Source organism: Leuresthes tenuis, unplaced genomic scaffold, assembly GCF_036924035.1.
Source record: "Leuresthes tenuis unplaced genomic scaffold, fLeuTen1.0.hap1 SCAF_24, whole genome shotgun sequence".
In the NCBI taxonomy this organism is placed as follows: domain Eukaryota; kingdom Metazoa; phylum Chordata; class Actinopteri; order Atheriniformes; family Atherinopsidae; genus Leuresthes; species Leuresthes tenuis.
In genome coordinates this window covers 12,914,228-12,940,486 of record NW_027325378.1, presented here as the reverse complement: position 1 = coordinate 12,940,486, position 26,259 = coordinate 12,914,228, and the positions used below count along the sequence as shown (strand labels likewise).

At 41.9% G+C, this 26,259-nt stretch overlaps 3 protein-coding genes across 9 annotated transcripts in view; 2 read left to right on the top strand and 1 right to left on the bottom strand.

Moving 5' to 3' along the window:
• Positions 1-9,789: 9,789 nt before the first annotated feature.
• Positions 9,790-13,691, bottom strand: xkr9 (XK, Kell blood group complex subunit-related family, member 9). The gene is made up of 4 exons (XM_072378369.1): positions 13,605-13,691; positions 12,430-12,877; positions 10,765-10,979; positions 9,790-10,683 (listed from the first exon to the last, which is right to left on the bottom strand). The coding sequence occupies exons 2-4, from the start codon at positions 12,726-12,728 to the stop codon at positions 10,049-10,051; spliced, it is 1,149 nt and encodes a 382-aa protein (XP_072234470.1). The 5' UTR covers positions 12,729-12,877; positions 13,605-13,691; the 3' UTR covers positions 9,790-10,048.
• A 2,156-nt stretch (positions 13,692-15,847) lies between these two features.
• Positions 15,848-21,093, top strand: tram1 (translocation associated membrane protein 1). The gene is made up of 11 exons (XM_072378532.1): positions 15,848-16,129; positions 17,604-17,667; positions 18,496-18,617; positions 18,704-18,820; positions 18,910-18,968; positions 19,083-19,167; positions 19,371-19,441; positions 19,588-19,692; positions 19,781-19,924; positions 20,418-20,569; positions 20,738-21,093. The coding sequence occupies exons 1-11, from the start codon at positions 16,007-16,009 to the stop codon at positions 20,806-20,808; spliced, it is 1,113 nt and encodes a 370-aa protein (XP_072234633.1). The 5' UTR covers positions 15,848-16,006; the 3' UTR covers positions 20,809-21,093.
• Positions 21,094-23,979: 2,886 nt separating this feature from the next.
• ncoa2 (nuclear receptor coactivator 2) overlaps positions 23,980-26,259 on the top strand; it is a 53,869-nt gene continuing 51,589 nt past the window's right edge. For 3 of the 7 annotated variants that reach the window (XM_072378901.1, XM_072378904.1, XM_072378899.1), the window contains exon 1: positions 24,155-24,334. The gene's annotated coding sequence lies outside the window, so the exon portion shown is untranslated. Of the gene's footprint in view, positions 24,082-24,154; positions 24,335-26,259 lie in introns of those variants that run through there. The other 4 variants (XM_072378903.1, XM_072378905.1, XM_072378902.1 and 1 more) reach the window with 2 other exon arrangements.

The window sequence follows — 26,259 nt, the reverse complement described above, 5'->3', positions numbered from 1 at the left end:
AGGACACTCACTGGGAAGCTCTGGAAGGCCGAGGCCTTAAAACTCATCGGTGGATTACATTTTCACGTACATATATCGCCATCTACTGGACAGATGTCAAGCATCACTGTCTAAGTGACGAGCATTCTGCTTGATCTAGACTGTGTTCAGAGGCGTTTGTGGTTATACATGTGGATGAGTGTAATGCCAAATCACACAACTAAGTTTCAAAGTATGAAACAGGCCATAGAAATGGGAGTGTTTCAGTAACACTGGTTACAACAATGACACAATGGGTCTGATGATGCAATGTCCAAATATGTTATCCTCCATCATTTACTTTGGTAAGTCGTAACACACACGTGTGGTTTATATCTCTGCGTAAATCTTGTTGCTCCTCCAGTTTTTCCCCCTCCTTTTTTTTTCTTTTTCTTTTCGACGGTGGCGTTCACAACTTCGAGAGTATGGACATTATCTTACACCTTACCATCGAATACAGAAAATACTATAAAGTGAAATTTAAGGTAATTGGTTTAGATGTAAAAACAAAGAGGACAAAAACATCCTGAAGCATATCAAAGGTTCAATCAGCTGTCTAGTGGACCAAATTTGTAAAAACTAAATCTTTATTTTTGCATCTGCATGGACACAGCAGCATAGGTTATTTTATGCAAAATCTGTGCATGCCAGCACAGTACTTCAGAAATCAAAAGAGTGTGTGCTTATAGGGGGAAATCCCACATGTGCCTGCCTGAACTCAAAACGCTATCTGGGAATGTATTGAGCCAGGCCTAGACAGGACCCTTGGGTGGCATAAACCATATTTTTGCTCCATAAAATGATCAATAATAACTATGTCAAAGTCAGAGCTCCTATCGCTGAATAACTTGCTAATACTGAGATGCAGTGGAGTGCTTGTTTGAGTTCTCCACTGCCCTATTAAGAACAAGGCACTTCATTCACTCTTGTGTGCTTGCTCCTTTCCTTAAACCTCACACAAATATACTTGAATTTGACCCAACTCAAGAAGACATTCTTTGTAAAACAGCTCATTTCCACTTCACTGGTCAACTTTCAACCAGCATCACCTCTGACCACACTCCCCAATGAGCTTTCCACAGATATCTCCAACAATATAAACTCTCAAACATCCTTGGCACAAATTATAGTCTGCGATACCTCTGGCACGGGCAGAATACAAAATAAACCACCACTAATTGTGATCCTTTGACCATCTTCCCTATAACAGTTATTTTGCTTGGCTGCTGCCCGGGGCATTGTGGTTTCAACCCAAATAGTTCAGTCAGTGTGAGGGAGAGAGCACATTATTATTCTCTCTGCCCGCTACACTGCACATGCTAATAAGGAAGACCACTGGGATGTTTTTTTTAGAAAAAGGGGGAGAGATGGTGATGTCATCAGTGAGCTTTATCTGAGCTGGGATCTGGTGGGGGTTATAGTTTCCTCTGGCAGAGCTCTGAGGCCCAGAAGTGAACCCGTGATTTTGCCAGGGAGTCTGTTTAAGGAGATTACTCAGTCACCACACCTTTGTTGCATTATGGGTCAGACTGAAAGGCCTTGCACTATGGACATCCCTTTGAGATGTCATACTGATAGCTTTCGGACACTCAAATAAAATCAGTCATCTGCATTCATTGCAGCCCAGTTATTTCTTTTGTCTTCAACAGGATAGATAAAGAATGTAAAGAAGAAAACATCAATTGTCATTGTGAATATATTTCTAAAGAGTTGACACATGTTGGAGACATACCTGCTAGTCAATTTTGAAAAGGCTTTTTTGGTTCCATAATAAAGATTCTTCCACACTAGCGGATATATTTTAAAAAAAGAAAACATGTATGATTGTCTTGTTCAGGCTAATATGCCTTATATCCACTACAAATTCCACCCTAGTCTTCTGCAGGGTATTGCTTTGCCTTGCTTTTTTTGTATTTCACCATGAAGATTTCATGTAAAATTATAATTTAGACTAATTTAGTAATGTAATGAAACCCATGGCTGCATCCCATCCACACAGGAAACTAGACAAAGCACAAGCACCTATGCCAAGTTTAAGCTAATTGACGAAACAGCCATGGCTATCCATTCTTTAGCTCTAGCTAAATTTATTTCCCCTGAGTTGTTATGGATAAAAAGTTATACTCAATGAACCAATCTTTTGATATGTTGGGTATTTATTGTAAGTTACAAAATTCCAGTTTTGATTAAATGTAATCATGACGGAGAGAAAAGAAATCAAACTGAAGCTAGCTAGCTGAGTGGCTAACTAGTTTTGAGTGTCATGCTTGCCATTTATAGTTTTTGACTCAAATGGAATTCATGTAAGGTCATGTAGTTTAACTTGAACTTTCATATTAGAAATAAATAACTATCATAAAATGTAAATAAAATTAGTTTCTACAGTTTTGGTCATGTAATATTTATACAGCCTGAAAATTATAAACCTTCTTAGGCTATAGGTCTATAGTGCTCTCTGCAATAGATTGGTGAATGTCAGGAAAAACATTCTCCACATTGGCCATGATGCACAACATTTGAGCAATGAGGTGGCAGCCTGGAACTCAGGCCAATCTAGTGTGGGCGGTGACTTCAACGGCCCATTCTATCCACACAGAACCTGATTTTATTGCCATGATATACGTCCTCCTTGGTAAACGTAACAGGCAGTTGCCCCCTTTCATGCACACTACAATGGCACTGCAAGACACCAGGGAAAATCACACATGCTATTTGTCACATTGGCCTGTCAATCTTGCTTTTGCCCCAAATGTTTTTTAAAAAAAAATGTTATGGTCATATCCCTCCTTTTGCTGCAGATGGGTTAAATATTACATCAAAGCGTCTTTAATGTTTCACCTCTCACATTTCTTCTCAGTATCAAGTTCAAAACCTGTGCAGGCTGCATTTTTACAGTAGATTTAGTGGATCAATGTCCATAATCACATTAGCACTGGCTTAATGTATAACAAATTTCACCATGCCAGCATCAAAGACCTGACCTCTTGTTGTAATCAGGCATAGTATCTTTGCCTCCACTCAAGAGCTCTGGACTTTCTAATAGTGTGTGAAAAAAACATTTACAAGGGGGTGATAAGATGTAGTATACACAGCTCAGAGAGAAGCTAAAAAAGAGTAATACAACTTTGTGCACCTCCTTACTGGTCTCATGGTTCCTCCTGATAATCATTTCCTTATTCGAAGGCTTTTGACTGTTTGTTTCTCGGTGGGACGATGTTATCACCAGCAGTGAATCACATGAAAAATAAGACAATTTGCTGAAAGGAAGAAACTTTCATTTTGAATATGGTAATGGCACTTGGCCTCCCTGATTGATGCAATTTTGACAGATCAAAAAGAGAAATGAACTGTATGACGTGAGGAAAAAAATACCACTGTAGTCATCACTCAGCACTTTCTGTTCAGGGCAAACAGGATATTGGTGAATAATCCAGATTAGTGAATGATTCAAACAGACAAACTGCAGACAAACTAAAATTGATGGCTTCCACTGAGCCACTCAGGGAACTGGCCTTAACGTAAGAGGAAAAACATGTCGGGTTCCCCTGGCCAGTTTAATCAAGACAAGCTTCCCCTGCAAGAAGAGATGTGAGTATATGTGTGTGTGATTGTGAAGCTATTGCTCATTCATAATATGTGATCTTATTTTACCGCTGATTGTTTTTGCCATACATACGCTGTATATGCATGAGGTCTTGGCCCGTATTCCTCCATCCATTGCAGCATAAATAAACAGGAACACTCGATAATCCATCATCCTGTGTGCCGTGGGAGTGTGCCCAACACTAACATGGCTTCTGTTTTCTATCTGTGTGTACGTCTGTTTGAGAGAGGCTGTGTGTGAGGGCTAGGATGGGTAGCACAATTATGTTAATGCTTGCTGATTGTCCATGACTGTGATACATAAGCCTCTTGTGCTAAATGAGCTTCCTCTTTGCTCTTTGTTTGTGTTACTTGCCTTGACAAGATGCATAAGAGGGAGTACACTTTGTTTCACATCTGCAGCAAGAATTTCTCTGAATTCCTTTAAAGGGGAGTCACATCTGTTCATGTAAGGAGCTGAGAAGGGGTCCGGGTGCCATGCTGATAGCAATCCTAAAGATTGGACAACTTTCTTGGGTTTATGTTTTAATGAGCAACTGAGAACTGTAGCGTCATTTTTAACAATAAAATGACTGAATGCAAGGAGAAATATTTCATGTTCCATGTAAACCTGCAAGTAAATTTTGGAAACGTGCGGTGATTAATTAAACTTGTGATTAAAGGTTTGTAAATCCTACAGAAGTTTCTATATTTTTGCATAAATGTGGCCAAAAACATAACTTGATTTGCACATAAAAATAGATCAATAGAAACCAATTAGGTAAATTGTATCATATATGATGCTACATAATTGTGCGTGGTAAAATTATGCAAACCTCTGGAAACCAGTAGTTAATTTGAAGGTGTAATAAGAGTCAGGTGCTTTTAGTCAATGGAATTTAATCAAGTGTGAGTGTGTGTTCACCCTGTTTTACATATAGAGGACAGCGATTTATCAAGCTCTGATCTTTATAACAAATTTATTGAAGTGTATCATGGCACAAAAAAAAGGAGATTTCTGAGCATCCCTGTTAAAAGGCGCTGTTTATGCTCGCCACCCTCGATAATACTGCAAACTCTTCTCTAAATCTCCCCCAATCAACACAAACATTGTGTTCAAATGGAGAAAAATTCAGGACCACTCTCCCCCCCGACCCAGAGGTGATTAACCAACACCAATCACTTCAAGAGCGAGGCAGGCAAAAAGAAACCTTGGTTAACTTCTCAGTATTTGAACGCCTCTCTAAAAGAAAGAAAGGAAAAAAAGAAAAAGAATAATTCACGAGTCCACAATCAGGAGTCCACCAAACAACATCAGTTTTTGCTTCCCATGATTGAATATATATATATATATACAAACCAATCATATGGAAAAAGGCTGTTGGGGGAAAAAACAACATGGTTTTACACATGTAAATGAGAAGCAATGTGGTTTGAGAAAGAAAAAGGCTGCATATATGTGATAAGGAGCTTATCCCATCTGTGAAACACGGTGGTGGTAGTGTCATGCTTTGAGCCTGTCTTGGTGTCTCTATGTAAGGACAGCTTGTGATCATTAATGGAACAAATAATTTTCTAACTACACTAGCAAATGAAAAGCAACCACACAAAAAGCCATCATGTGAACTAAAAAAAAAGGATGGAAAAACAGTGTTAAACAAATAATAAAGTAATTGATTTGGAATGGCCAAGTCAAAATCCGGACCTTAATCCAACATAAATGTTTTTGAAAGGAACTGAAGTGAGCGGTCCAAGTGGGGAAACAGACCAGCATCCCGGAGATGAGGCCATTGTGTGGAAAGGAATTGGCCAAAATTCTTCTCAGGTGATGAGCAGGACTGATAAATAGCAACCGGTCCAAACATTTAGTTTTAGGCTTTTTTTACACAAGAGAGTCAGATTAGATACTCAAAGGTATATTAAAAGATGGAATGCTTCATGTTTCTATGATATTTTTGTTCTCTGTTTCTACAGTTTGGGGTTAAATCATGCAGGAAAATGGAAAACGCACCATTATACCACTTCTATTTTACCCAACAGGTTTTGTACCTGGTGCCATTGTGAAGCAGCTCTGAAGAAAAGACTATTTGACGATTATGTTCTCAGGCGTGGAGCAAAATAAGTGGCCACATCTAAACCAGCCAACGCTAAAGTCTGCTAAGTATATAACTCTTAAAATGCAGGGAAATTGGGGCTTTATGTCAGATGTATGCTAACAACTGAGCTCATCTACTGTATTTTTTGCTCAAGCCTAGATTGACTTCCTTTTTACTGGTCTTGTCATACAACACCAACGACTACTCTGAAGCTAAAGTCCAAATAGCAACAATGCTGAGGCTATTGTACCCAGCATAATGCACCATACAATATCCTCATTCATTGCATGAGGACTTTATTTACAGAACCCTCTGGGTAATGCAATGCCACGCTCTGATCACACACCAGCCCACTGCGTGTAATTATCCTCAGCCTGCTCTCCAATCTGTCACTGCCCAAACTCATTTGTAACTGTGCATGTACAGTGATTAAAGAAATTTCGGTGCCACTATGCAAAAAAAAAAGAAAGGAAGGAAGGAAGAAAAAAGGTGGGGGTTCTATCATTTCCCTCCTACGTTCCTCCACATTCGGGGAATTCTCCAAGAGTGAGGCGAAGCTGCCTTGTCAGACTGAGCCAGACAGACGTGTACAGATCGCCAACATTGCTAATGCATCTGAGGGCGCTGGTGCGGCAGTCAAGTCATAATAATTAAAGACATACAGCATCTCAGGACTTTCATTAATCATGGTTTATATGGACTTTGAAGCACTAATGAAAAACAGCCTGCCTCCGTGGGTTTATTGTGTCTGTACAAATTGTGGGGATGGTGCGCGCCAGGAATGTCCCCCTCCCGACCGGCTGTTACAGGATGTGGTGATGGAAAACAAAAAGATAAGATTCGGTGAAAACTCTGGTGGTTGCGTAGAGGTCAGCGGTCAACGCTATTTACGTTGACGCTGAGTGCAGTTCAGTGAGACAAAACTAAGCTGCTGACAGTGACGGCAGCGTGCGCCCCCATGTCCTCTCTGCTGGTACATTTGTCATGTTGTGTGAGCGTGTTCGACAAGAGCCGTGCCACGATCTGTGCTTGACAGAGAAAAATGAAGACCTGCAGGCCTCTGGAGCTTCATCTAGCGCTCTCTCGTAGCATCATTGATTTTCCTCCCAGTTCTGTGGGGGCGGTGAGCTTTTCATTGAGATCGGAGCAGGAGATTACTGGATATCACGCTCTCAGTGCCAGGAGTGGAAATTACACTAAGGTTGTCAACGCCAGAGCTTTTTCTGCCTGTTTTCTAGGGAGGTAATACTTTACTCAACACATTTCATCCCAATGGCTTGTGACTGCTCCCTGGCAAGTGCTATCAGCGGTGAGTCACGGCCAAAAAAAAAAAAGCATGCGTGGTCCAATAAAAGCAAAGGACGACAGAAAAGTATGAGACCACTCAGGACTCCAGCTACGACACGTGCGTTATCTCCCAGTAAAAGTCCCTTTGGCAGGTTTACATGGCATTGGTTCACTCAGCTCTGTTAAATGTGCAGTAGAAGTCAGAGAGGGGGGCATCCATCGTCTTAAATGCGAGGAGGGATGCGATTTTGTTTTCTTAATGAAGACTCCTTCATACAGGCGTAGTACAAATACCTCCTTCTGGTCCAATAGGTATAGCTGTTATTAACCAGCATTAACACGCTCACATGTGCATTTGTGTCTGTAAATACATCGATATCCCATTGAATGTATCCATCTTTTATTATAAGCAGAAATAAAAAGAGTTTGAAAAAAAATTAGGAGCCGGAGTCCGCTGTGGCTCCACAGTGGATCTGATTTCTGTGTGGTAACTAACTGGCAGTGTTTAATTTCCTCTCCAAAAGCTCCTCACTTACATTTGTCATTTTATGGAGTGCTACTGACAGAGCGCAACTGACAGATGAAAGTTCGAGCGGCCTCTTGGCGTAAACAAATCAGAGATCTCAGTGTGGCTGATTCTTTTTTAAAAGAGGGAGAAAAATAAAAAAAATTTGGAAGGGGGGGGGGGGGGGGGGGGTCTACTCGTGGCGCTCTGCGGACCCTGTTATTTGTCAGCGTTCCTCGCAGGTGAGCTCACATTCTGCCCTCAACCCCCAACCCCCCAAGCCCCGACCAGCGTCCTCGGTTCTTCGACTTAACTCACATAATATTTTGCTGGTTGTCAAAACAAAATTAGCAGTGGTTTGTTATTTCTAGTTAGATCATCCATGACCTCTGCCTTCATCATTTTTTAGCGAAGAGGGAAATGTTTATTTGCCACCCTTCAGTTTTAAAGGATCAGGATGAGACAGAACATAACAGTAGCTGATATTCATAGTTTAGCTCAAGGCCGGTGAGATGACTGACGTGGCAGGATAGCCAATGTGAAGAAGGGGGGCACTACGATTTTTTCCAAACTGTTTTGGTGCGCATTTGATCCGTCAGATTGTTTGTGCGCAAGAGCTGGGATCCTGTTCTTCAATCTTTTTTTGGTGGGGATCAGTTAAGCATCTCTCTTTCTTTCTTTTTTTTTATTCTTATAACAGACAAAAGAGCAAAACGCTCAGATCAAAAGCGATTAAAGCAATCCCCCACCATAAATGACTTCAACATAATAAAATAACCACAAGGATTAACTTGATTTGGATTTTTATTGATGAGAGAATTGAAGCATTGTGAGATTATATCCAACTGATATTTGAAGATAATCATGGGTAACAAATAAACTGCATGATGAATTATGTTAATTTGGTTCAGCAGTATCTGACCTCACTGCTGCCTTTAGAAAAAGGCAACCTTGATAATGGCGCCATCCTGTGTTGAGCCTGTGCACTACGGAAAAACACGAGATACAAGTCCACACAAACAGTATGTTTGGCCTCCAAAAATACAGTGCAGTACATCAGAAAACACAACAGGAAAATACATTTCACAAAGCACGGTAACATTTCCCAAACTATTAACAGCAGTGTGTTCTGTAACAGGACAACAAGTCAGAAAAAATGTTGTTTTATTTGGTTTAGTGTGTTCAGCTGGGGGTCTAAAGGCAGCGCCCATCTCGGTTTTCTTGGCAGAGCTAAGCAGAGATAACAAGGCTGTTAACTGTGGCCAACTGTCAAAACTGGGAATTTCTTTGCCAAAAGCAGAGGAAGATCGTGGATCTCGGTCAACTAAAGGCCAGAATGGATGTCCTGCAAGTCCAAAAAGGGCAGCAAAGTCTCAAAGTTCGTGTGCCTTGTACAGTATATTTCCAGTCGCTGTAATTTCTGTTGAATGTGACAAGTAGTAAAGACATGATGTCATGGATATTTTTTACTTATTGAGCCCAGTCAATTCACTTGATTTCATTCTATAATACTTTATTAGTCACCAAACAGGAAACTCCATTGCGGTATTAATTATTATCAGAAGATATGTTAATGTTATGGATGGATAAGAAAATAGAATATAAATAAGATGATAAACATGTAGAAGGTTGAGGTGCAGCAAAGAGGAAGGTTTGGTAGAAATCTTCAGCAACTTTCAGATGTGAAAAAATTGCAAGAGTTCTTCCTGTTGCACAGCATCCAAACCAGCGTTTTCACAGAAAAACAAGCTCAGAGGAAAGTCTCAAGAGGAGGCAAATAAATATACCCAGACCTACTGCAGCAGGCTGCCTGCCTCTAGGGCAGTGACATTAAAAAATTTAAAAAAAAAAAAGATTTTGATGACATATTGATGTTAAAAAATGAAATGTTACTTTTAATGAAAGTAACGTTAACACCATGCTGCCAAAGAACGAGCAGAAACACAAAAACCTTGTTCTGAAATACTGTCAGTTCACATTTTCAACAATCCTATATTGACAATCAGAACTATGAAACAGGGTTTCATTTTATGATTTCATTATTTAGTCAATAAGAATTTACAAATGATGAAAATGTACATTTATTAAAGACTTTGATTACAGTGATTGTCAGCTGGGGTTTCTCTCCCCTGGAACCCATCTATTATGTGAACATGTTCTCTGTGTTGTTGTCTTCAAAAGCGCGGCTGTGTTTTGTAAAACAATAGTATTTTGTGAAATGCGGTTGTGTCTGTTTCCACTTTTCTAAAAAATCCACGTTGTGCTCTTTGCATTGTTGCATTTTTGCTTTTGTTATACAGTGCGTCGTCCACTGATGTTGTGACTTGGATCTCGGGATCGTCGTATTGTCACATATGACAAGAATAAATAAGTTAAGAAAAAATACATTTTAATTATAAAATAGTAAACCGTGCAATTGCATTTGTAATAAGAATGTAAACTTTACTTCATAAAGAAAACCAGCATTTGCATCTGTGTCCTGTTACTTGCATGCACAATATCACATTAAATGTCCTATTCTCTCCCTTAAAGTCTTAGGATCCGTTTGAAAGAGCCTTCGTCAAGGTTGTAAAAAGTTAATTACTTTCCTTGTTCTTGTTGTTTCTGCCTCCACTCCCAGTCCGTCCACCTCATCTGCCTCCTGCCACCTCCCCCTGGGGTGCAGGAAGAGGTAATACAGCACGAGACACAGCAGCCCCAACACTGAACCTCCAAAAATCAAACCACCAGCTGTCAGCAAAAACGTACTTGTCCGCAGCTCTGGCATTAACAAAGCCAACAGCGGTGGAGTCATGAAATTTATGATGGAGTAGAAAACGTAATAGATGATCATGGCGACTTTGGTGTCCTGTCCTTTCACGTTGAAAAAGGTAAATACGAGGATAACTCCTACGACGGCCCGATAGAGAAGCTCAAGGCCTCTGGATGAACAGAAGTTGGTTTGAAGCAAGTGCGCCCATGTTGTTCCCACCAGCCAGAGAAGGGTGAGAGCTACCGTGATGTAGGGGCTGAGTATGAGGAGGAGGCTGTAGCTGAAAATATGGCTGGTGATGGTGCAAAGTTTGTAGAGGAGGTAGACAGTTGTGGGGAGGCCTGAGGGCATTTCTGTGATGTGGGGGAGAGATCTGCGCAGGCAGTGGCGATAGTCCACCAGTGCCCAGGCCACACTGAAGAAGGAGAAGGCCAGAGACAGACCTGAAAGAGAAGGACAGGTGGTCTAAATGATGGTTCTGTAAGACTTTGAATATGCAAAAGGGACTGTCTGCCTCTACTTACACTGCATTACCGACAACTCTTGTTGGCCTAAGATGATGTAAAGTTGTAAAAGGAGCTGAGGAGCACTCTCCAGGAAAGCCTCAAGCAGCTTGAGCATACTGAGATCAGTAGCCATGCAGAACAGTTTGTGGTGCTCATCCCTCATCTGTTCCGCTGTGCATGAACTTGTTGTTTTCCGGACCTCTTTGAACCCACGTTTCAGCAGGTGATAATACCTAGCAACAGACCAAACACTAGTCAAACAGGTGGAAACAATGCAATACACTGATTACTCATTCATTTCTGTGCCAAGAATTGCTGCACAGACAGTGGTGAATCTGCAGGGCACAGGTTGAATGTGGTTATTCCAGTTTGCACATTCCATTTATGCCATAACAGAGTGCATACTCATTACAATGCACGTTTTGACTCCTCAGCGTGAGCAGCATGCTGTTTTGCAGACAAACTCTACACTGCCGTCCAGAAGTCGTCAGCCACATCTCAATTCTTCATATTTTGCTGCCAAGGAGTCAGACTTCTGATGTAAACTTTTAAAGTGGTGTTGAGCAATAGCTCTCCAGGCTTACTGAAGGGCTTTCCAGTTTTTCTTTGGAATCACCTGCTTTTTTTCTCATTTCCAGTCAGGTCCCTGTACTAGACCAATTTCAGAAGAATGTGTTTTTGTGTGCCTCTCAAAACTGACCTATGAATCATCCAAGCACCAAACAGGCACCTAACTACAGAGGTGAACCTGTGCTTTGTCTACACCAGACAACTTAGCAAAGAACCAGTTTTATATTGTATCTTTGGGTACTTTGTTATTAGCACCCTGTGCAAAGACATAGAATTTGATTCAACTTCTTTAGAAAACACCAAAGATGACAGACACCTTTTAAAGACGTAGAATAGAATAGTATTTCTGTACCAACACGGTGATTCCTGAAGAGCTTTTAGCTGAAAAAGGGGCATTTCTCAGTCCTTTAAGTTTCCTTAATTTTTTTAAGGAAACTGGATAAGTGGAGAACAAAAGAAGTAGTGTCAGGCCTAAAAATTATGAAAGTGATGTCCTTAAAAAAGTTAGACAAAATGCATGAAGATGCATCTGGACCTTGAATTGATCTATCGACTATTGGCCGAAGCTTCATCAGAAAAGGTCATCATGGAAGGGTTAAGGAGCCATTCTTAAGAAAAGGAATAATTGAGAAAAGGCTGAGGTATGCCAAATGATTCCTCTTATGGAGGAATGAATCCTCTAGAGAGCCTGGACCTCAACATCATTGACGCAGTGTCTGATTATCTCGGCAGTGAACGGAACAAAAGGCAGCCAACATCTAAAGCAGAGCTTTGTCATGTCCTTCAAAAAGCCTGGAGAACTATTCCGGAAAACTACTTAAAGAAACTACAAGAAAGCTTGTCTAACAGGGTTCAGGCTGTGCTAAAGAATAAAAGTCCTTACTTTCAAGCTTTTTAGAATTGTACAAACTATTTGCGCATTATATACTGTATCTCTTTTCTTCTTTTTTTCTGCTCATGCTTCAATAATTTTTGCACCTATTTCCTGTTTAGTGTATAAAAAAAACTTGATCAGACAACCATGTGGCTCAAGACTTTTGAAAAGTACTGTTTAGGGTCATGTCAAATTTAAGATGCAATATTCTCCTCGTTGTCAATATGTCTATTACATACCTGTGGAAAACGCCCATACAAATGACATGCAAGGCAGCAAGTCCACCCTTTGACATGCCTGCTATTGTTTGTTCTCCTTCTTTCATGTCATCCAGGTACCAGACATAACTGAAGATCTGGGATACAAGCAGCCCAGTGAAGACAAACATCACAGTCATTCCACTCCAAACATATTGTGCCTCATAATAATATTTCAGAGCCAGTCCAATGTCGTTCCAGATGTCCAGCACATACAAGAAGAGTCCCAAAATGGTTAACAGCCATCGCAGTTTGGAATACTGAATGTTTGTCTGCAGCATTGTGTCGTCACTTGGAAAGCTGGCGTGTGACTTTCCTTTCAAATCCAAGCTAGAAAGGCTGCCACTTTTGCTCAGATTTGCTTGGAAATTTCAAAACAGGAGCTGCTGTGGATGGTTTTCCAAAATTTCTTGGGGCCGCTTTGGTCTCTCTGCAAAAACAACACAAGAAAATGACATCAGTTTTGTAACAAAGAGAGGTTTTGCAACGCGGACAAGCTTTTAGTCAAACACTCTGGTAGATTTACCACAATGTAAAACAAACTTTTGTTGTGTCAGTCAAAGACTGGAAATGCAGTGTGACTAATGTCAGGTGTTTCCCTTCAGTCTGTCATAAGCTGTTTATCACCTACATGCTGATAAATGACACGGTTTACCTACATATTCATTTGAGGAATAATCAGTGACGATAGATGACACAACGAGAACTCTTATGTAAGATGTACTTTTTTTCTTCACATGCAGAGTGTCATAACACGGGACTATAAATGTATGTTCTAAATGACACATTAGCTCAACAACAAGTCTGTCCAGTCCATGCAGTTGTTTCATTATGAGCTGTTCATTCAAATATCATTGGACATAAAGCTGATTATCAGGCCAAATTAAGGGACAAGCTAATCCAAGATAGTATACATGTATACAAGCACTCCCTTCCTTGAAATATATCCATTACAGATATACTGTCTTACTTTATGTACTTCTAACTTTCTATACCTTTCTGTGTTCATTAACACGTCTGAAGTTGCTCTCTTTTAGTCTTAAGTTACACACATTTAGCAGTGCATGTCATCCAACTACAATCACAGGTACAGTAAAACACTCACTTAAAAATACAAACAACAAAAGCAAACTATTAAGAAGTAGTGCTAAACTTACTGTAATGTTTTGTCCAAGGTAGAGAGCTATACAGGCCACAGCAGCAGACAGTTCTTCACCCGGTAGTCCTCTTTCTCTTTCCTTGAAACTCACAATAAGCCCCACCTCAGCGAACACCAGACTGATATAGTCAGGCCCGTAAAGACGTAATTGCATAATAGAGCTTGTGCCTGTGTACATATAGTAGAATCACGTTCATGTGTGTGGTTCATATTTCCCACTTCTCTGTCACACTTTTGCACCCACAACAGCTTTAAAGACATGACTGACTTGAACGTCAGTCAGAGGGTCAGGACTGCACTTGACACAGAGGGTAGATAGGGTGATGTTATGACTCACATCGTGGCTTTTCTGTAAACTGAGTGATTCCTGGAAGTATTTGAATACTTATTGCTCATATCCATCACCCTGTTCAACTTAACTACTTCCAAATGTGAGCTCCTATATTCCCTTAAAAAGAAAGTAAATCAAGGTAAGAGCCTTAAAATGAAAGTAAATCAAGGTAAGATCCTTAAAATGAAAGTAAATCAAGGTAAGAGCCTTAAAATGAAAGTAAATCAAGGTAAGATCCTTAAAATGAAAGTAAATCAAGGTAAGAGCCTTAAAATGAAAGTAAATCAAGGTAAGATCCTTAAAATGAAAGTAAATCAAGGTAAGAGCCTTAAAATTAAAGTAAATCAAGGTAAGAGCCTTGAAATTAAAGTAAATCAAGGTAAGATCCTTAAAATTAAAGTAAATCAAGGTAAATTCCAATTTACTACATGACTTGAAACTTTAAAGCCCCCTATTAACTTCTCTCAGCTAACTTTAGCTCAATGTCGCTATGAAACTGGCATTACTGAGTCCAACTTTCATAAATGCCACTTAAAAAAAAGTTGAATTTCAAGTCAGCGGCTCCTGCTCTAATGAATGGCCTCATGTATTCAAATTGCTCTTCATGCAAATCCAAACTTCAGCTGACTGAGTTTGAGCATGAATAAGTTAGGAGCACCGACTTCAAAAGACCTATTCAGTTTTTCTTTGTTTTTGATAATATTGGTAGTGGGCAGATGAAGTTTTAGTATTTGATTAGTTCTCTCTTATATTCTCAGGGCAAGATTAACCCACAAACGGATTCCTGTGGCAAAGATGAGTTGTGGGTTTCTTTTAAACTCATGTTCATCATGTGCATGCTATCTGTCCCGAGGCATTGCAAACTAATGTCATGATTTGATGTCATATGATAACATATCAGGTGCATAAACCAGCTTAACCTCAGTATTTCTTCGCTGCTTACACATATGTTCTTTAACTTGTGTGTGATTTTTCATACAGGACCTCTCCTGTAGGACCTTTGTCAGGTAGTATTTGCATACATTGCTGTCTTGGTACTTTTACAAAAGAATCTGAATACTTCCACCACTAAAGTATTTCAGCCCTTTTTTACACTATCTTTGAATGAGCACAAATTCATTCACGCAGAAAACTTTATTAGAACCTTTCACATCAGTTGCCGTTATCCTAATTGCTGATAGGCTGATTGCAGTCAACAAGATGAATGTTGGCCGATATATCTGTTCATTCCTAAGAGGAAAAAAAAGAAAGAAAAAATATATATATATGTTTGTATATGGCCATACATGTGTCTTTAATAAAGGGAAATTAAATTAATAGATTCAAGTACTGCTCAAACAGTCTTGGACTCTCCGTGGGATTGAAAAGCCTCCTTGTGACACGTTGACATTTTAGAGAAAAGCTGTTCTGTTCCGTTTCTTATATAGCTCACACTCCATCTGAACAGGTTGAACAGTCTGTTGTTTTCTGCATAATGCACACAATCCTTCCTCGTGTTTTCCAACCTTTGCACGGTACAGCGATAGGTCTATCCTAGCCTTTGTCCGGTTATAATGAAAAATTGTGTTTTCTTGTTTCCAAAGGGAGCTCTGCTCAGACGTAACGCTCCTTTGTGTCCCAAAGTAATGCCCGCCCTCATCCCACTGTATTTGTCACGCATCGGCAGTTATCATTTTCTCTATAAACGTGAATCTGCACTCTGAACTTTGGATGAGGACCCTGAGACCACCTGAGCGACCTGGCTTTTTAATTTCCACATACTTTAACAGAGCTTCAAGTCCCACCGCAGGGTCTGATCGTGAGATACTTCGCCTTATACTCCAAACCTCTAGGAAGCGACAGAGAGCCCCAGCTGTTTCCTCTCCTGTGCGTAAAGAGCGTCGTTGGTCAGGCGCAGCGGCTCTCTGGCTGGACCCTCCCACTAGCAGAAGAGTGACACGCCATTCAATAGCAGCCTGGCCCTGTGCATGTAGGAAGCAGAGGGAGACAGCGGAATATCATACCATCTGGTAGAAAAATAAACCACACCTGCGCCGCGTAAAGCAAAAAGTTTCACGAATCGCTTCGACATGGGGATTCGAAAAAAAACCAACAAAAACCCGCCGGTGTTAAGCCACGAGTTTGTCATCCAGAACCATGCAGATATTGTTTCCTGTGTTGCTATGGTGTTCCTCCTCGGGTTGATGTTTGAGGTAAGTCCACATGTTGAATGGGTTTTAATCGTGGTTCGTGCGGGGTGGGTGGGTCGGTGTGGGGGATGCTCCGCCAGGTTCTTCGACGGAGCGTTGGTGGATAGAGAGCCGAATACTCCCAGTCTGTTCTCTGGGAAACTGACATGGCTGTCTGATCTATTCCTTTCATTACTTCCTGCTATTACCGAAAGTTTTCTATTCACATTGGCCTCCAGTTTGCTTATATTCCGCGACACTGTGAGCCAGTCGGTTGGCTTGAATATGTTTTATGCATTTAAAAAAAACAACAACAAAAATACCAACGCGTAAACTAATGCCTACTTCCCATCTGGCTACTTCCCATCTTGAGATCGATATTTCAAATCGCTGCTCTTGGGGCCCGCCGTTTTATCCCACTTAAGGAAAAAGGGGTAAAAAAAAAAAGTCTTAAACCTATGACACACGCGAACAAATCTGCGGAAATATCTCAGTGTGTTGCAAGTTTGAAACCCTTTATTGGTCTAAGCGCTTTGCGTATTTTTCATCACTCGCCTTGGTTAGTTTATGCGCCGATGTGTTACGTGGCAATCATACAACGATAGGAGGCTGTCATTGGAGGAACCCGCTTCCACCTAAACGGAAAGTTCTTCTGGTGGCTGAATTGCATGTTGAGCGCACACAGATGCAGCGGGTTGACGAACAATATTAGAGCTTAAAGCATTTCAGTCTTAATGATGTGGCCTGGACCACTTTAAAACCGCGCCAGTTGAATGTAACGTGTGTTTCATCTTCAGAGCGACTCCGCTGGTGTCCAGTTGGCTGGAGTTAATGCCGCTTCCGGTTTGCGTTTCAGAATAAGACTTCAGACGAACGGCGGCTGTTGCGACGTGTTTTATTGTTGCAAAATTGGTTTGAAACGAAACGTGCTTGCTTTGCAGCTAAAGTCTAACCAACAGTGTGCACATTCTCGTTATATCTGAGTTTTGTCGCCCCATGCAGCTCCTTTGTTGTATAGTTCTCCCCCGCTGCTTTACTACGTTGATGTAGCATTTTTTTTTGCTATCAGTAAGCCACTCGCAAGCTCCTTTTCAAGCCGCAAAAGCCATTTCTTAAACGTGTATCCTTAAATTACAACCCTTAAAAAGAAACCCCTTTCCCCCCCTGCTTTATTATTGTAGATTTATAACCTCCTAATTGCATCATAAACTCAGGTTTTGCTATTATTTTCTCATCGTGAGCCTAAAATCGTTTAATACATTGATTTACTTTAACTTCACAATTCTTCTAGTTGTTGCATTTGAAGTCTCTCTGTGAGAATAACGTTAATAAACGATTACCAAACTCCCCAGATGTTGTAACATGTCTGAACAATACCTCAAATGTGTTCTGTGTGTAATTGTGGTTATCTGGTCCAGGTTTACATGACTGGCATTTATAGTGATGTTTGCATTCTGTCATAACTAAAGCTATTTTTTTATATGGATATTATCCTCAGGTCACCTCGAAGTTTGCAGTATTATTCATTACTGTCCAGTACAATGTGACCATCTCAACCAACGGTAAGTGAAACACTGGTCTGTTGTGAAACGGGGTGTTTTCAGATGATGTGTGACTCTTTTAAGTGTAGTGTGTAATGCAGCAGTCTCTTTGAACTCTCCTGCTGGAAGCCTCTCATTTGGATTCTGTACTTACGTGGCCTTGCACAAACCCATTTGAGAGAGATCCTTTTTTTTCCCCCCTTTTGGAGCTAAATTTAGTCTGCCTGATTTATAAATTTCTCTTGTGGCAAGGTGAGCAGGGTGAATTTGGGCTGAGGTGGAACTCAAAGTCCCAACTGTTTCAAGGTTAACATTTTCTTTGCCAGCTTTCAATGCTTTTTTTGAAAGAACATGTGACCTCAGGACTTATTCAGACTGTGCTGCACAGGCTGAAAGTTTGCAGCTGGTGATTCTGTTCTTATCTGTGAAGCCTTACTGCTTGCCTGCCCCCTGTAACTTATTTACAGGTTTCTAATAAGACAAATAACCACATCAACCATGTCCTGCTACAGAGAGACACTTAAATTATGCTATTGTATTTTTCCTGGTCCGCGCTGACTTTTACAAACAACTGGATTGATTTATTCATGCGGTCACACAAACGATTAGCACTGGAGAACCGCTCAGGCTTTTTTAAACAGGTAGCTTCTGTTGGTAAAATGATGGTACAATACTACAGTGTCTCACTCATCCAAACAGGATTCAAAGTTGTTTAATTTGTGAACTATTTGCCTGAATTATGTTTAATGTCATATGAGGGGACCATGAACCAGGTACATCTCACCTTATTCAATTTGAATAAGCCGCGCAGTCAGTAACGGCTGATTTTATAACCTGCGTGTGTCACAGAAGCCCCAGAGGAGACGGCTGTGAATTACTTCCACCACGGCATCAAGGACTTGGCTACCATCTTCTTCTATATGCTGGTGGCCATCATAATGCATGCCATCATCCAGGAGTACGTGCTTGATGTAAGTAAGACGCACTCGTGTGCGCCGGGCTTTAACATCTGAAGTTCTGTGCTCTCTGTGTTGTTTATTGTTGTCCATCTTTGCAGAAACTCAACAGAAAGAAGCACTTCTCCAAAACCAAGCACAGCAAGTTTAATGAGTCGGGCCAGCTCAGCGCCTTCTACTTATTCTCCTTCGGCTGGGGAACAAGCATTTTGCTCTCTGTATGTAAAGAAGTTGCATACATGCTGTTTTTGTTTATTTCCGTTTTAAACCCAATTGAAGTGTTTAAAAGCCTTTTTGTCTTTTTAAGGAAAACTTGCTGTCCAAACCAGTCGCCCTGTGGGAGGGTTATCCACACACACTGATGCCGTAAGTCGCAACGATGTTTGGACTCCGGTGCTTTATAAAGATTGTTTATGGATAAACGGACAGGAAACTTGTCACACAGGGTGTGTAAAAAGCTTTGTGTGTGGCGTCTTTCAGGTTCCAAATGAAATTCTACTTCATCTGTCAGCTGGGCTACTGGCTCCATGCTCTCCCAGAGCTGTATTTCCAAAAGACCAAAAAAGTGAGTGTGTTTGTTTTGTGGTGGAGCCATCGCTGTGGGATTAGATGACGTCCTGTACCTTCTGTTTCGGCCCCTGTGGCTTTTTCCTGTTTGACTTCCTGGGGCTTGTGGCATTGTTTCAAATCATCGTTCTCGCGCAGAGACGCGCTGCTGTAAATATTTTGACCATTCCCGGCCTCCCATTCTCTGTGTTTACCGTTCAGGAGGATATTCCACGCCAGCTTGTGTACATCTTCCTGTACCTGGTCCACATCGCTGGCGCCTACATTCTGAAGTAAGGGCCGCCACTTAAGAAAGCCTAACATTAAGTGTGTGAAACTGCGGAGGTTGTGTTTGCACGATGCCCTTCAGGAGAAAGTTAGTGTTGTGTCTCTGTCTCTAAGGGTGCCGCCTTTTTTTTTTTTTTTTTTGCTTTTTCAGTCTGAACCGCCTGGGCCTGGTCCTGCTGGTGTTGCACTACTTTGTCGAGCTCCTGTTCCACGTTTCCCGCCTGGTCTACTTCAGCAACGAGAACAGGCAAATGGGGTGAGGCCCGATTTTCGGCAGTAAAAATTTCAGGTTGAGAAAGTCTTGATCACGCCATCTCAAGCCCCCCCTTCCTCTCGTCTCACAGATTCACCATATGGGCCGTCTTGTTCGTCCTTGGGCGGCTGCTCACCCTGTCGTTGTCTGTCCTCACTGTGGGCTTTGGCCTCTCCACAGCTGAGAATCAAGGCTTCAATTTGGCTGCCGGGAACTTTAACGTTCTCTTTGTTCGGTAAGTGAATCCCGAGGAGAGAAACGAGACCGAGTCCTCCTAACGTCTGAAAATAAATTCTTAAGAATCGCAGTTGAACTCGTCTCGCCTAAACGTCGACCTGCAGCTGCCCCCTTTGAAATGTTTAATTCTTCAAGCCATGAGTAAATGGAACTGTGGCTTAGATGCTTAAACGTCATTTCAGTCATTAAAAAAGAAAAAAAAAACCCGACCGAATGCAGTACTTCGGTTCAACAATTATAGAAGAGGAAGTGAACGAAGCGGTATGAAATGTAACCACAGTGCATGTTGTGCTGCACGGGAGGTGGGTTAAGTGTGAAAATTCTTCCTCTTTCTCTCACTGAACTGTAACTATTATTATTATTATTACAATTGCCCTCAACGCACCTACTTTTTTAGGATATAAGAAAACTCAAAATTGCACGTATGTCTTTTTTTTTTTCTTCCTGCATTTAACCTCTCAAGCTATTGACAGTTCCCTTCTGTCCACCAGGGTAACTGTCCTGGCTGCCATCTGCCTCACACAGGCCTTCATGATGTGGAAGTTTATCAACTTTCAGCTGCGCCGATGGAGAGAGCACGCCCAGGCTCAGACACTGAAAAAGAAACCAGCTCCCCCTAAGAGCAAGTCAAAGAAAGACAAAGGTGAGCGATCATTTTCTCAGACGGCGTAAAATGACATTAATGGAAGCTGGCTGTTCTTGAAAATCTATCCTAATAAGCTCAAGATCCCAAATTGGCGAGAATCTAAGCCTTCTGTGGATACCTCTTACTTTAAATGGATGTGTCCTCTTTTTCTTTTTTTTTTCTTAGCCAATGGAGTAAACGGAGTGAACTCACATGGAGCCGATTCACCAAGAGCAAGAAAAGAGAAGTCCTCGTAGAAAAACATTCCCCTCAGCCTTCCCCCTCTTACGTTAAACAACCATCTTCCTCTGGCCTCCATGGCTGTATCCAGCCAGCCCGTTCTCCAGCTCCTTGACACTGATGTGCGTTTTCAGCCCCCCCACCCCACCCGCCACCCCCACCATGGGACTGACATTCGAGCTGGACTTCCAAGGACCGTTTAGCTGCGTCGCCATGTCATCCAGCACACCTTTGTTCCCCCCGTCTTTGCCCTGCCGTGCCAACATGAATGGAAATTTAAACAAAAAAAAAACAAAAAACACTGAAATAAACTGAGAAGAAAAAAAGTCCCTATTTAAGAAGTGCCTATTGATACAGATTGTTTTGTACAGAGTGTAATTTTTAAAAATTTCAGGAATTAATCATGTCAGTGTTTGTTTCTCCCACTCCAGGTCATTCGATGCTTTGTTCAAATACTGTGTATTCCATTTACTTCCCTTCTTTCCTTGTATTTATAAGGGTTAGGCTCCTCTTCTCTGCTGCTGACCCCCCCCCTGTCCTCTTGAAGGATCCCCACACCCCCATATTTTGTTTTTCCGTGAGTGGAGGCTGCATAAAAGTCTTGCAGTCTCCATTCGCGAGAGGTCAATGGGGTTCATGTCACATTTTCAACATCTGTCCTCAACAGACACCTGTGGATAGAAAATGAGGTACATCTCACGGAGTGTTTTTCAAGTCTTAGCTTATGGGTGGGAGGTGAGAGTATATAAAAGCAGCCAGGAAGAGTAGGAGGACACCATGTAATGCTGCAAGTGCGTTCATATGTCAGTATTAGTCCAGAACTGCCAGCAGAGGAGTAGTAACCTGATGTAGCATTTGATTAGTGGAGTTCAGAGCGGCTTGGTTATCAAAACAGAACGTGCCTCGTGTGTGTATGGGATTTATTGCAGTGGTATCTGTGGTGTTGTTAATGACAGCCCGTGCTTTAGATTTTCATGACATGACTTTGAATGAGATGGAAATTTGGAGAGAGGGGAGGGGGGGGTCCCTTTCGCAAGTTAGACCTAAATTGGTGTAGAGCAGCCTCTTTTAAATGTGTGGCTGGAATGACTTAACTGTTTCTGTTCGGTGGTGAAATTACTGCTTACATTTTAACAAAAAAAAAAAAACATGTTGGCAAGAATGATTTGTCGTTAAAGCATGGACTGCGAATGGAACGTACTTTCACTTTGCTTAGCTTTATCCACCCACTATCGACTGTGCCACTGGAGCCTGGTTGGCCGTCGTTGACCCCCAAGCCTTTTACCTGTGTGCCATGAAGCAATGAGGCGCAGTCAGCTGCACTTTTAACATCTGAGGCGACACAGACCTGCGCTAAAGAATAAGCCCGTTAGGTGAGTTTTAGGCACACGGTGGTGGTTTTCTCAACTTGTCCTGAAGGTTTGTCCTGTAAAGAAATTTAAAAAATAAATAAAAAGTCTGTTGTATAGTCCGAAAACGTGCACTCTGAATTATTAGGCTGTTGGAAGAGTCACCCCTCTGTTTTTGGACGATGTTTTTTGTCTGACAGCAGAAATCAAATAAAAAAGCAGCGCGGTGTTTGAATGAATCTCGTAACGGCGTTGCTTGTTGTATCCTCACCATTCAGGGCAATGGGAATCCTAACCCGATGATTCACGCTCACATTCAGCATTTGCGAATCTTTTCTTTCAAATCCAGTCTTCTAGGATTCCCTTTGAGGCAAAAAGGATTTGTCACCATCGTGGTTGCGTCATTTCCACGCACGCATCTCTGCACTCCTTCCAAGCATTAGATCAACAGACGACCAACATTAAAACTCTAATGCATACTGTGATCGGGTTCGATTGTCTTCTTTATCCTCCGGCAGACTCAAACGCTGGCAAACTCACGAATGAATCCATTCTTGGTCTGCTCCCAACTCATCTACAGACCTACAAAGTTACTGGACTGAATTGACAAAAGGAAATTTAAATACCCTACTTTCTCCACTCAATATCATCTTAATCCTAAGAAGCCACATCCACTAAATTAGTGCAAGTGAACATTCAAACAAATGAGAGGCAGATATGTCCGGTTGTAAATGTCACAACTGAGCATTCTGTCTCCGTTTGACCCCCAGTGACTGTGTTGCTCGCACGTTTCGAAGTTTTTAAGTTTCTCGAGCCCTTTGAAATGATGATGTTTTATGGTACGTTTACGGGACATCCGCTTACTGTTTTATCTCTGCTGACACTCTTGGGAAAAGTAGATCATAGATCTCAAGTTTTCAATTCCCTGGTTAAATAAAAAAAAAAAGTTAACAGACAAGTGACCAATCATACACAGAGAGCCGCGACCCACGCAGTAATCACACCTACACATATAATTTTGGATCATCTCCAGGTACCGGTGAGCCAAGACTGTCCCCATTTTCACTTATTCTATAAAACTCAAACCCGGCTATGAGGATGGAGGACGAGAGCCTACAAACTCCTCTCCTCGCGGTCAAGAATACAATTCTGGGACAAAACTGCACCTTCGACGTTTTTCCAAATCATTTATTCGTTTCTTGGCCAGCGACATATTTTTTGTTGTTGTTGTTGCTTGTTAAAGGACCGTCCTCAGCGGCCACTAGGCGGCGGTGTTGCACAAGTTTTGGCTGAGAGAAAACGCCTGTGCCTGTTTGCTCCACGGACAGTTGACCAGACAGTAAATCAGGAAAGCCAAATAAGTAGGACACCCTTATCTGCAAGGTTTCAACAGCCTGTTTTATTAGGTTGAGCTTATGTTTCGACATCTTTTTAAAAAAAATGAAATTATTTCAACGGCAACCAGCGTGCCATGTTGAAATATATATACCCCTGTTGCACATTTCTGACTATTGTTTTTGTAGCACCTTTAAAAATGAACTTCTAAAATGTAACTTTTAGGAATGAGATTAAATAAACAACCTTAACAACATACGTTTCACTTGCGGCACGACGCTCGTACTCATAATTTTACGAGACCACATAAATGTTTACGAGCTAAAAAAAATACATTTATCTTCAAGAATCATATTCCTATCACCCAAGGGTGTATTTGATGTAACGGGCTACACACAGTGCACTTTTTTGTGTGTGTGTGTGTGCTTGAGAAATAATAGTGATGGGGAGGGTTTTTAGTTTGTTCATCTTTCAACCGCATCGCATTTTAAAAAACATTACTGATACTGGCCCGGTGGTGAGTCCAAGTAAGTGAAGGTGGCTGTCAAGATTAAACGTCGCCAGTGATGCTGATTAATCAAACTGCAAGTACCGTAATCCTCACAGGTAAACCGCCGTAGGATTGCTTACGATCCCCCCGGCGGTAACTGAGTTGATACAGCTTGAGCCCCGTGATGTGGTTTGGTGTGGGGGAGGATAGCAGCTACCAGCCAGATAAACACTCAGCATTGGTTTGCAGAGCAGGAGTAACATGGCGGCACAGTTAGCCAGCAGAAATGTTGTTTCACTACCGCGAAGGTCAGAGCTGCCTCGGATAAACGGAATTTAACAGCGAGGACTCAGTGAAAAGTATCAAATCGTAAGTAGCCGCACGCGTTTGTGCTCAACGTGGGGACGGGACGTGGTGTTTTCGCTGCGAAATCCATGATTCAGTGTGAGAGATCTTCAATCTCGGTTGTGTGTCTGTCTGGCAGGGGGCTCTCGCTTCGGCGTTAGCTTGTTAGCAAGCGTTAGCGCTCTGGCTAAGCTCGCTGGCCGTATCGGCGGTGTTTTCTGCAGCAAACTCAACTAGACGGCGCAGACACTGCGTCTGCAAACGAGTTGTTGCATGGCTCGCGTGCCGCTCCGGTGTGTCGGGGGCACGTTCGCATGTGTTTCGGGTGAGAAGTCAAATGTGGCGTGCACGATACTTTCGTGTGTCATTGTTTTTTGTGCTGAGTTAGCGAGTTACCGTGCCCACAACACCGGACGAAGTTCGCCAGTTTAGCAGGAACGTAGTTAGCATGCTAGCAGTGTAGCTGCGGGCTAGCCTCGCTCTTTGGAGGAATACGAGTGAGCCAAGACTGTCCTCATCACCATGTGTTTGAGCGGGCTGTTAACGTTGTTTGTTGTGGAAGTGACCGAGCCGATCTACCACTTGCCATGTTTGCTAAGTTGAGGAAATGTCTGCATTTGTTGAGGATGCACAGTGCACTCTCTTTTCATTTTTTCCCCTCCATCCTGAACTGATATTTCTCATGTGTTTGGCAGGCGTCGCTATGTGTTGTCGAAGTGCTCCAGTAAAGCTAGCAGCCATCCCGTACGTGGGAACTGAAACCGATCGCTTGAAACACTTGGGAAGGGGAAAAAAAAGATGTATCCGGAAAGTTGTCCCTTGTTTTTAGAGACGTAGTAGATGATATGCAAAGTGAATGCAGCTTTTCTTTAAAAAAAAAACAACTAATGGAGAAGTTAAAATAATATTAAAAGAAGTAGTAGGTGTCATAATGTCGTATAAGTTAGGGGTTGAACCCAGGGCTGCACACTCTTGCCCAAAAACTGGCACTTCTACTTCTCTTTTACTCATAGATGTGTGTTTCGACATTTATACCGTGCACCTGCACAGGGAAAGTAAAAAAAAACAACTATTTTCTCGTTTTTGTGTGCTAAAAACCCCTGTCTGGAAGTCGCAACGGTGTGCAACTGTTTTTGAACACAAACGCTGATGAATGCTTTGACTGGGAAATGAGGTAGATCGATGCACTGGTTGACTCACTTAAACACCATTGTGCTCATGTAAAGCTCTCCTACCACTGCAGGCAAAAAGCCAGTGACCTAATAGAGCACAATAGGGGTTTTTTTTCTTCTTCTTCTTCTTTTTTTTTTTTAAAGTCTCGCCCTGCTCCCGATTGCGCTCAGATGGGACTTTAAATGACCAAACAATCACAGAATAGTCATGTGCCTCGTGCCATTGCAACAGTTGCCAGCTACTTTAAACAAAGTGTGTGTTGGTTTTGAGTTTTTTTTGGTTTTTTTTTAATTGTGGTAAAACATGTAAATTTTTTCAGCTGCTGCCACCACACATCCTGCGGGGTTACTATTACGCGTGTGCCATTTGCATTGTTGATGCTGACATGGTACATTTTGCAGCCCTAGTTGGACCTACAGCTGAACAGAGACGTGCTCTCTTAACATGCAAGGCGCTAATCCGGCGTCGGGGAGAGTTGGGGGGTGGGGGATGCTGCTTCGAGGTTTTTCTGGTGTGTTGTGTTGTTGGGCCTGTGTCTCGAGTGCAGCGCTCTCCTTCTAAAGGGCCCTTCTGCTTGACTGCTTCAAGACTATACAGACAGACAGCTTGTGTCATTTCAATGAGTGTCAGCGCTTCTCCCTGTAATGCTGGAGGAACGCGTCCCGTGGAACCAGCTGAGCAGCCCCGGTTGCATCACTGGGCCCACCTGACGGTGCATGGTGCTTGTCACATCACTGATACCAGATGTAACATGACATGTTGTCAAGCTGTAGTGT